The following is a 12,013-nucleotide window of genomic DNA, read 5'->3' on the forward strand; positions in this document are numbered from 1 at the left end:
AAATGAAATTCAATCCGATCAGCAGTGAGTGCTCATTGCACAATTTTAATTTGTCTTCTCTATTAAACATGAAACTGTAGCTTTTATTAATCATCGCACAGATTATTTCAGATAACTAGACATTTGTTGAAGTGTCATGGAGTTGCTCGTTTGATTTGTGCTTTAAAGTGATGTGCATGAGCTTTGGTACTTTTTGAGCTCTTAAGGGAATAATTTTGTGCCTTTTACCCCACCCCCAGTTTGTTTTGTAATTAAAGAAATTTTCTATGATTTTAATTTTTTTTTCTTTGTGATCTTTAAGTTTTTGAAAACGGTACATTTTAAACCCATTTAATCATTTCAGTGATGAACTAAACAAGTTTTAAGATGGTAACATTTGCTGATTTTTATAAAGAGGTGCAGTGATTTCATTCACAAATGAGGATGGAAAACCAATCTCATATTAAACAATCAATATACGATAGAACTTGTACAAGAAAAAAAATCATAAAAATCAACTTAAAGTACAAATACATTGTTTTATACATGTGTTTTCAGGGTTCAGACACTTGTGCAATACCTTAAAGTCAACATGAACCTGTATTTGCAACCCATTTGGCTTCTGAAATGTGGGTAAAAAATGTAGTTTGGTACTTCATATTAATTCGCTGATTAATTGGGTGGGTGTTTGATAGTAGAGCTGAGTCATGACTGAATGTAACTCTGTATTGCTCTGTGGGGGATCTGTTTTCTATTGAAATACCATCCTCAAGAGCATCTCTACATATCCAAACGCTAATGCTGCTTTTAGTAAATATATCCTTATTTGCTTATACTGGTGTATTCTTCATGCAACAGCTATTTACACTGAGAGCAAATAGTGATAGATACTGTTTGCACAAAGTGTAAATAGAAGAAAATGCTCTATTTGTGCTAAAGCAATAGTGAAAACAGCCTTTGCTGACAAGGTTGGTAATTTGCACTCATTATTGTTAGACACTGCCAATGTTCGTTATAAAAGCAGTATAATATTGCATGAACTATTGAAACAATAGGGACTGCATGTTGGCATAAAGGAATGTGTATTCAGAGAATAAATGGGTTGAATTTCGAGGTCATGTTGGCTGTAATGATAGCAGGTCTTGAGGATCAAATGTTCTGTACAGTTAATCAACTTCATGCTTCTGCTGGAAGGTTAGTTCTTCTCTTTTAAACCTCCATTTATTGCTCCATATTTTAGTATCTGTGCAGAGACTCTTCTCTGGTCTTAAATTGAGTTGTCTGTCTCACCCGACAGCTTCCTCTTGATTAATTCTCTCAGACCTGTTCTGAAGTGTAGGTTTGCCCCCACGATGATGTAGCCCTGTCAAATCAAAGAGCGAGAAATCATAGCTGAACATATCAAAAGTTCCTAAAGATGTTAAGAGTTTCACGAGCCACTTACATTGTGATACTCCACCACCTCTTCAATGAAGTCCATCCCGTCCGGAAGAGGGATCTGCACACCTCGCTTAATGTAATCTTACATGAAAACACATTTAGATCTCATTTAAATATTTTAGTGAATATGTTTCATCAAAACCTTGGTGTCAGTAAAATGATTTTTATTTTTTCATAAAGAACAGATTGAAGTTAATGTGACATTAAATGTAATTTTAAAAACAATGGGGGGAAAAAGTATTTAAAAAAATATATGAAGCAGCACAACATTGCTTTAAAAAATGTTTCTCAAGCAGGAAATCAGCATATTAGAATAATTTCTGAAGATCGTGACAATGAAGACTGCAGAAATGATGCTGAAAATATCAGCCGCAGATCACAGAAATAAATTATATTTTAACATAAATTCAAATAGAAAACACTTGTCTTAAATTGTAATAATATTTCACAATTTACTGTTATTTTTGTAATTGAGTAAATGCAGCCTTAAGCATGAGATGTAAATGAATATAAACATATTGTTTCACTTACTGTTAATGAGAGGCACCACAGATATCTGCAGCATCGTTTTCAACGGACCTTGCAGTGGAATAAGCTGAAGGAATAATATTCATTACATTGACTATTTGCTCTTGATTAGTTTGACAACAAATACATATATATATATTTGTATCTGGAAATGCAAACTTACAGCCAAAGACTCGAGAGCAGATTGATTGGAGAAAATTTTAAACCTATAAACAGAGTCTCAGATTAAAATCAATGAGTCAAATACAGTTTAATGTTTGTGCATCATATTTACCTTCTCAGATCTAAATGGATGGCCAAGCGCTTGCCCTTCATTGATACTTTTGCATTGAATTTGCCTTCCTAAAAACACGATGAATTTTTGGCACAAGATGAGATTTGGTGCATTTATAGCATCCCTTTATTCTGAAACTATTGGTTGTATATATTGTGTGTACCATAGTCATGCTGCTGAGCTGGACTGCTGGTTTTCCTGGAGGAAGAACCAACACTTTGACGTTACAGTTGACAGCCACATTAGCGCCAGAGGTCTTGATAGTGGAGCGAGGAGGAGATGTGACCTCTAACTCCAGCGATAGAGGATGCTCCATTAGAGCCGGGTTCTGATTGGACAGACAAACACAGAGAATAGATGCTTGCTTGGACATTGCTATGCGATATATTGTACATGCATCTTCGTTTTGCTCACCAACATCATGATTGTCCCCAGGTAGGTGGTCCTGAGGAGCATCTCTAAGTCCTTCGGCATCTGAAAGGAGTCAAGCAATAGTTGCTTTTGTCTTATTCATGTATCACACCCCTGAAGTGTATTGGATGCTGTCTTACTCGTTCGTTTGCAATCTGCATTTGGAACAGTCCGCCTTTGAAGTAAGAGAAGAGGCCGCTGTCAAAGAAGAATTCAGAGAGCGCGAGATAGATCATACGATCATACTCTCTCACTATCGGATTCATAGCATAGTTCACGAGCACCTCGTTCTCGTTCTTCAGGTTGTAAAACATGCCCTGTGTAGACGAGAGAGGGAAAGAAATACATACATACATATACATAAAAAAATTGACATAATTATATATATATATGCTTAATATATTGTGTAAACAGCACAATTTTTTATTTTTTTATTAAAAACTGTATTTCATTTATACCCTCAAATTCCAAAATATATAGATTAACAGAAAAAGTACTTCAAGCAGCAAGAAAGTACATTTGCAGTCTTTTGGGTGAACACAAAATATATTTTTAAGAAGTTAAGGCTTGCATTATTTAATTTATAGATTTACATCAATATATACAGTATGTAAAACATATGAAGTAATATAATTAACTAAGATATTTTAACATCTTATCATATATATATATTTGACAGCAGCAACTCATTAAGGCTGCATATACTTGATCAAACCTACAGTAAAAAACGGAATATTGTTTCAAATTAAAATTACTCTTCTGTAATTAATTGTAATGTATTGTAATTGATTCCTGTGATCAAAGCTGTATTTTCAGCATCATTACTCCAGTCTTCAGTGTCACATGATCTTCAGAAATCATTCTAATATGCTGATTTGATGCTCAACAAACATTTCTGATTATTATCAGTGTTTCTGAATTCTTTGATCAATTTAAATAGGCCTAAAATGTATCTTGGCTGACCCAAAACCTTTGTAAACTTGCATATCAGGCTCAGTAACTAGTCATCTGTCACTCACCCTAAAATCCATATCGAGGCTAGTTTCCGTCACCACAGGGTCACTTAGCAGTGAGTAATCGATGCCCACGTAACTGTCCACCTCTGTGCGCACTGAAAAACACATTCACGTAAACACACAAGTCTGCCAGATCAATATACCACAACAGTTTTACTCTGATCAACATCGTTCTCTAACCTGGGATTGTTTCCAGTAGCTGGTTAACCAGAACTAGTGCGGCATGATTCAAAGCAGGACAAATCTGACAGAGACATGAGATGAGTTATCTTTCATTAAAATGTGTTAAAATGTCTGCTAAACCTGACTGGAAAAGAGCAAACAAACCTGTTTATTTAAAAGAAAGCGCATTCCTGTAGTCACGAAAGCACCGATAAAGTCATAAACCCTCCTGTGAGAATATTTTGAGACACATAAGAATATGCCATGAATCAGATAGATATGCAAAATGCTGTGCAAACAATTTCATTAACAAAGAAATTGTACTTTTAATCAAATCAAGTGTCATTTTCAATGCTCCAAGTTTAATATAGAGTGAAGTACCCGAGTGTCCCACTAAATCTGGCCCTCATCTTGGCGATGGACGCATTACAGGTGACATTGGAGATCTTGAGACGTCCGTCCTGGTCTTTGGTGAGATGGAGGACTGTGAAGATGTTGACACCTTCAGCGGAGGCGTTGATGGCTCCCTCATCATAACTGATGACGAGAAAGAAGGACACCTCATCAGCACAGCATTTATTTGATCAACAATAGAGTACTGTGAAATATTATTGCTATATTTCAATGTGAATATAGTGTAAGATGTAATTGATTCCTGTGATCAAAGCTGTAATTTCAGCATCATTCCTCCAGTCTTCAGTGTCAAATGATCTTCAGAAATCATTCTAATATGCTGATTTGCTGCTCAAGAAACATTTCTGTTTATTATCAATGTTGAAAAATGTTGTGCTGATAAGTATTTTAGTGGAAACTGTTATACATGTCTATTTTCAGTATTCTTTGATGGAAAGAAAGTTCAAAAGAACAGAATTTATTTGAACAAAAAATCCTTTGTAACATTATAAATGATCAATTTAATGCATCCTTGCTGAAGAAATGTATTCATTTCGTTCAGTTGCATGTAACCTCAAATTGTTCATGTCTGTTGTTTGACTTCTGCAGATGTGTTCAGACTCACAAGAGCCAGTAGAGGATGCGTCTCTGGAAGTTGAGGGTGATGGAGGAGTTCTGCACCTCGAACAGCAGCCCCACGTCAGGCTGGAAGCGCAGGTCAGAGGTCAGGTTCAGCTCCGTGATCTTCACACTCAACAAACATCAGAGAAGAATTAGACCCAGTGCTAGATATTATCTCTATCTATCTATCTATCTATCTATCTATCTATCTATCTATCTATCTATCTATCTATACATCCATCCATCCATCCATCCATCCAAAACCCATCGATAAATCCATCCATCCTTCTATCTATCTATCTATCTATCTATCTATCTATCTATCTATCTATCTATCTATCTATCTATCTATCTATCTATCTATCTATCTATCTATCTATCTATCTATCGTTCTATCTATCTATCGTTCTATCTATCTATCTATCTATCTATCTATCTATCTATCTATCTATCTATCTATCTATCTATCTATCTATACATCCATCCATCCATCCATCCAAAACCCATCGATAAATCCATCCTTCTATCTATCTATCTATCTATCTATCTATCTATCTATCTATCTATCTATCTATCTATCTATCTATCTATCTATCTATCTATCTATCTATACATCCATCCATCCATCCATCCAAAACCCATTGATAAATCCATCCATCCTTTTATCTATCTATCTATCTATCTATCTATCTATCTATCTATCTATCTATCTATCTATCCATCCATCCATCCATCCATCCATCCATCCATCCATCCATCCATCCATCCATCCATCCATCCATCCATCCATCCATCCATCCATCCAAAACCCATCCATAAATCCATAAATCATCCATAAATCTATCTATCTATCTATCTATCTATCTATCTATCTATCTATCTATCTATCTATCTATCTATCTATCTATCTATCTATCTATCTATCTATCTATCTATCTATCTATCTATCTATCTATCTATCTATCTATCCAAAACCCATCCATCCAGCCATCCATCCATCTCTCTCTCTCTCTCTATCTATCTATCATTCTATCGTTCTACCATTCTAAACTTTGCATTTACGAATTAGTTATATGAATTTCTTTAAATTTCAAATAGTTTCAAATGATTCTACTTCCTTCCATTCTTGGAGTTCTAGTGCACCGTCTTAGCGTCCTCAGTTCAAAATCAGGAACTGAATTGGAATTTAAAAGGCATTCTTAATTCTATTCTGATTGTTGCTCAATCCTGATGTGTATTTTTAGGCTGGTGGTGTTTGTGAGTGAATCACCGCACAAGGACGCAGTGAGAGTAGATGAAGTACACATACTCTTTGATGGTGTACTGGAAGCGGCCCTCTTCACCACGCATCTCTGGCATGGTGATGTTACTCAACTCTTCTTCCACGAACTTCTTTGTCTCTGCCTTCACTGTAAAAACGTCAAACAGAGGCCAGTCCGAGATGTTTATAGGCTACTTAAGGATAGTTACATTCTAAGTCTAAATATTGATCTTATTGTCAGATTTCTTACACATCTCCAGTCCTCTGTCAGTGATTCGGATCTTGCATCCAGGCGGCTCTGCTAAAGTCATCGTGATTAAAGAAAGAAGAAAGAAGACAGCGACTTGCAGCAGTCCCATGTTTCCTCAGTAGACCTGAAAAACAAGTAGTCTACTTAATTTAACAGAGTAAGCAAGAGACCGTTGAAAGAAACTTGGGTCAATCACACTGTAAAAATATTATTTCAGTTTTAATAATTCAAAATTCAACATGTTAGTGTTTTTGTAGTACCCTAGTAATTTGTGAAATGTATTATTCTGAGTGATGAATTTCTGAGTGAAAATTGTTTCAAAGTAAATTCTACATCTTTTTTTTTTCTTCAGTCCAGGATCATCAAATCATCATCAACAAAAAAAGTCCCTTTATGCATATTATCAATTTACATGTCCTTTTTATTCAATACATACATAATCAGGGAATAAGAAGAAATAGATGTCAAGTTTAAAATAATTTCAGATCATGAGTTTATATAATGGATTGAAATGAACTAAAGAGAATTAATAACGTAAGTAATTAATAATGAATTAACAGATATGAATGAATCAGTAAAGTAAAAGATTAATTTAAATGGATTCAAATTATAGGTAAAAAAAAGAAGTTTAAATAATACAACTTAAATCCAAATAACATATTAAAAAAATTATGTTAGTTCAAATCTGAAACTATAGTGCACCAAAAGCCCTTCCTCGTGCATTAGTTTTAAAGATGGCACCAGAGTTACGTCTGTACACAGATGGTGCAGCTTTACTCTCCTGCTCCACAGAGCTTCTTCAGTGCGGCGGCAGGATAATAGGTTCTTCAGTTAAATATACAAACAGCAAGTAGATAAGAGAATGATCTTGCCTTTCAAGCGTATGTAAGAAAATATCCAGTGAAAGAAGTCCAGGTCTGTCGTCTCTTGTCTCTGTAGCAGTGTGTGTGAAAGGTCTCTGTCTGCGTGTGTGTTTATAGCAGAGGAGGAGAGACTGAATGGACAGCAGAGAGAGAGAGAGAGAGAGAGAGAGAGAGAGAGAGCATCCCCATTGAGAGCATTGCTGCAGTGCAGTTGAGTGTTTGAGGTTGTTGTAATGCTGTTCTGGTGCTTTTTTTTTATTCATACTGTTCAAATGGTTTGGGATGAGTTACATTTTGAGGTTTGTTTAAATCACTACACTAATCAACAGCAAATGTATACCATAAAAAGCATTTATCCAGTACTGCATAAAACTATTCAGAATTGTAGAAACAAAAATAAAATAGTTTTGCTTACACTGGGATACAGAACTTCCACCACTTATGTAAATGTACTTTTAAATAATGATTAGTATATAAATACATTTTAATGCAATAAATACATTTAAATTTAATTTTAAATAAATAAATAATCTTTCTAAATAAATTCAAAGATTTTGAATAACTTATTTAGTGCATTTAATTTAAAACCAATGAATGAAGAACATTAAAAAAAAGTAATTTTAATAAGTAAATTATAATAGTATAATTTGCACTATTTTTAAATAATTTAAAATAAATAAATGTAATAAATAAATAAACAAATGCATTACATTTTAATTAAGTAATTTTAATAAATAAATTATAAATTTTATTCAATATATAAATATATATTTAATTATAATTATACATTTATTTAAAAATATAATGTATCATTAAATAATTTAAAATAAATAAATGTATGAATTAAAATTTTATGTAAAAAGAAATCTAAGTAAAGGAAACAATTTTAAATAATTTTAAATAAATATTAATTATGATATTTTATAATTTTTAATAATAATGTAATGATGATGTATATTCATTATATTCTATTTAATATTTCATATAATAACTTCCCAGAGAAATTCAATAATCGTAAACACAACATCTAAACATTTAATATATCACTGCTCAGTATGATAGAGACACAGCGAATGAAAGGCTTGAATGAGGTCGCTCTCTTGGAGGTCGCATGTGTGTGTGACGCTGGAGGCAGCTGTCTTTAGTCACCCAGATATATCCAACAGGAACAAACAGGATCAAAACAAAGCGTCCCGCAAATGGGCTTTATAAGGTCATTGACCCCGGGGTCCGGCTGATTTACCCTGCTTCAAAGAAGACAGTCTCAGGCAGGCGGAAAGATTTCACAAATGCCTTTAAGTGTCCAGAGGTAATTACAAAGTCTTTCTGCAAATGCATTGTCCGTGTGCAATACCCTAGGTGACCTTTGACACACAATGATGCTGAATGAAAGCCACATGTCTTTACATTTCAGTTCTTCGTGAAACATAAGTGTTTTTTTGCAATAAATCAAGTTTTCTTAGGGAACAAGAAATTGTCATGACATGAGATTTGTGTCTGTGTTAGTGGACATTGTTTAGAGTTGGAAAAGTGTTTTCGGCCGTAAGGTGATGGTTGCTTTGAGAAGGGACTGGGGTTACTACAGTTCACAAACTCATTTGCTTCTCCAGGTCAATACCACGAAAACATAATAACTAAAACAATGTTGTACAAGCAAAATAGACACCTACTTTATTTTCAACATATGTTTGGTTCACATCGGGAAAGCACAGAAACTGTGTAAATGTAAATGTTCTTTTAAAGAGTACTTTAAAATAATTAAACGTAAATAATTAAACTGAATAAATAAATCAGATTTTAAATAATAAAAATAAACAAAGATAACAGTCATTTTAAATGACACTGAAAAAATTCAAACATAAATAAATATTTTAATAAATAAATGATCATTTTAATTTTAAATAATTCAAAACAAATAAACACATACATTAAATAAACAATCATTTTAAGTTTATTTTTAAATCATTTAGAATAAATATATAATATTATACTACTATGCAATTATTATTCATAATTAAACATAAATAAATACATTTAATAAATAAATCAGATTTTTAATAATAAAAATAAACAGTATAGATAAACAGTCATTTTAAGTGACACTGAAAAAATGTAAACATAAATAAATATTTTAATAAATAAATTATAATTTTAATTTTAAATCATTTAAAACAATAAACACATTTATTAAATAAACAATCGTTTTAAGTTTATTTTTTAATTATTTAGAATAAATATATAATATTATACTTCTATGTAATTATTATTCATAATTAAACTTTGATGCATAATAATTACAAATTTTGTTTTGCTCACAAATACTGCACAGTGATTGTGTGTAAATTATATATTTAAATGATTTAAAATAAATATGTTTATTTGCATTTTCAATTATATCAAATGAATAAATAATATTAATTATTAATTCAATAACAGCAAATTCAAAACATTTCAGATATTTCTATGAGAATTTGGGTCAAGTGTACCACAGACTGCAGATTTTCTACATAGGAAGCACTTCATGAAGGACACTGTATAAATCATATGAGCCAATAATGTAAAAACCTTATTAAAGCTCAATAAAATAATGCACATTTCCAATTGAGAAACATAAACCTACCTCCATTTGTGCTGGAGGCACTCGATCCCTTTTGAGTGATGCCACAAAATGAAACCATAAACTTTGTACACATTTTGTGCAAGCTTACAGCTTATTCCCATATTTCCCTCCCAAAACAGTGTCTTTCACAATAATCGAATACTTACAGCGGTGTGGAAATGTTTCTCAGATATAAACTCTCAGAAGAAGCAGATGTTTTCTTGCAACCTCGCTGTATTCCTTCCTCTTTTAGTCAGATTCACTTTGTCCCCTTTTCACAGGCTTCCAGAATTTATAAGAGCAGTTTGTGAAGAAAAAGGGTGTTCCTCTTCGTTTCATGTCATACGACCTTGCACCAACAATAATGGCAGTAATTCATAATAACGTGCAATGAAAACCTTAACATGTAACAAAGAAATGCAGCATTTATTTCAATTTTTTTCACTGCAAAGCTGCAGCATTTCCAGAAGTTGTCATTATTTCCAGTAAGGTAATATTGGAACGGTGGATATTAAACAGACTCCAGCGCTCTGCCCTTTAATTTTGGGAGACTGAACCTTCAATTAGTTCATGGCTTCTTGGAAGCCCATTTTGCAAGCTTTCATTGAATCACATGATGCAAGAAATGGGTTCGACTTACAACCACGGAGGAGCAAGGTGGAGCTTACTTTGAAGGATCAAGGTCAGAAAAAAAATTATTTCAAGCTTTTGGCCACCAATTATGGGGTGAGCACATCAAACTTTCTTTTTTAAACCTGTTTGAAAAGAGTGGGCGAGGAAACGCGTCACATGCTCTTTGAGGATACAGCACAAGTTTAGACACAACAGAGAACGTTTGATCTGGTTTTCCTCCCACAAAAGAGCAGAAATACCTCAGAAGTCCTGATTTGTGATTTGAGAACATATTGTTTACACAAACCTTTCACATGTTTATAGGATAATTGATGTGTGAAATGTTTTTTTTCATAAAGTTGTAAATAAAACAAAGAGTATCGGAGTATATTTTACAAGAAAACTGAAAGTTTTTTTATCTTTCAGATTTCACATTCAGTTCAGTGTTACTTGCCACAGTCGTTTAGTTGTTTGGGAGATTTATTAGCAATTTCTGTGTAAATAAACTTGGAAATTAGAAATGCTGCCTTGTAATTAACAGTGATAAAATACACTGAAAAAAAAGGTTAAATATACGGTAAAAAAACTGGCAGCTGTGGTTGCCAGAATTATACCGTAAAAAATACGGTAACACCGTTTTAAGTTTAACTGTTTTACCTATTTAGGTTTAATGGTTTTACCTTAAATTTACCGTAAATTTTACAGGAAATTACCATTAACCATTTAACTGGTTTGTACTGTAGCATTTTCTGTTTTTTACCGTTAAAATCACAGTCATTTTTTACAGTGTACTAAAATAAAATCATTTTAATAAAACTATTAAACCTGAAACTAATAATAAAGCTAAATACACACACACACACACAAAGTAAAACTAATAAAAATGACAAAAGCACATAAAATTACTAAAACTTCAAAACTGAAAATATTTAAGCATTATGAGATTATATAAATAATACTACAATAACACTGACATTAAATGCCTTCTAAAACTCTATAGATTCAAAGTGTGTTTAGAAATGTTGCAGAATACAGACACAGTCAGCAATAACCAGAAGTGTAAACAGCAATATAACGTTTAAATAAAAATAAATGAGAGCAGCGTGAATGAAGGAGAAAGGTCAGTAAAGCACACATGATGTATGAATGTAGTGCAAATGGCATCCTGTACAAACAGGAAATGAGCTGAATTCAAAACTGCAATTCACAATAGTTCAAATGAAGTAATGATTGAAGTAAAATGTTCAAAAGTGGAATTGTGGTAAAGTTAATAAAAAAACAATAATTTAAACAGCCTTTATTTGATGCATATTTAAAATATTTTAGAGACATTTTGACTCCAAGTGTTTGTTTTATTTGTATGTTATGTGTGTGTGTTTTGATTTTTAATTTTGTGAAGCACTTGTGCTATATAGTACTATAAATTAAAGATGAAGTTGAAGTTTAGGTTTCATATAATAATAATAATAATTCAGAACATATACATTTGAATGCCATTAAGTAAAATGAACTAAAAGTAAGTCTTTGTTAAAAAAAAATTTTAGCCCTTCATTTGCCTTCAAAGTATAACGGAAATAACGCTAAATGGAAATAGCCTGTTTTGG

General features: G+C 32.6%; 1 protein-coding gene across 3 annotated transcripts; it reads right to left on the reverse strand.

Annotated features, from left to right (window-relative positions):
• Nucleotides 1–316: 316 nt before the first annotated feature.
• On the reverse strand, nucleotides 317–10,120 carry pltp (phospholipid transfer protein). Of its 3 annotated transcripts, none has more exons than XM_059570393.1 (16): nucleotides 9,965–10,120; nucleotides 6,336–6,459; nucleotides 6,134–6,233; nucleotides 4,829–4,954; nucleotides 4,192–4,347; nucleotides 3,976–4,039; nucleotides 3,829–3,892; nucleotides 3,652–3,743; nucleotides 2,773–2,949; nucleotides 2,636–2,695; nucleotides 2,385–2,549; nucleotides 2,222–2,289; nucleotides 2,111–2,153; nucleotides 1,951–2,014; nucleotides 1,424–1,500; nucleotides 317–1,342 (listed from the first exon to the last, which is right to left on the reverse strand). In XM_059570393.1, exons 2-16 carry the CDS (start codon nucleotides 6,442–6,444, stop codon nucleotides 1,247–1,249), a joined length of 1,461 nt encoding a protein of 486 aa, XP_059426376.1. In that variant the 5' UTR covers nucleotides 6,445–6,459; nucleotides 9,965–10,120; the 3' UTR covers nucleotides 317–1,246. The 3 variants fall into 3 exon arrangements, with proteins under 3 accessions (XP_059426376.1, XP_059426377.1, XP_059426375.1); XM_059570394.1 differs by lacking the exon at nucleotides 9,965–10,120 and adding an exon at nucleotides 9,819–9,922; XM_059570392.1 differs by lacking the exon at nucleotides 9,965–10,120 and adding an exon at nucleotides 7,077–7,268.
• Nucleotides 10,121–12,013: the final 1,893 nt, after the last annotated feature.

The sequence above is a fragment of the Carassius carassius genome, chromosome 17 (assembly GCF_963082965.1).
Source record: "Carassius carassius chromosome 17, fCarCar2.1, whole genome shotgun sequence".
NCBI lineage: Eukaryota > Metazoa > Chordata > Actinopteri > Cypriniformes > Cyprinidae > Carassius > Carassius carassius.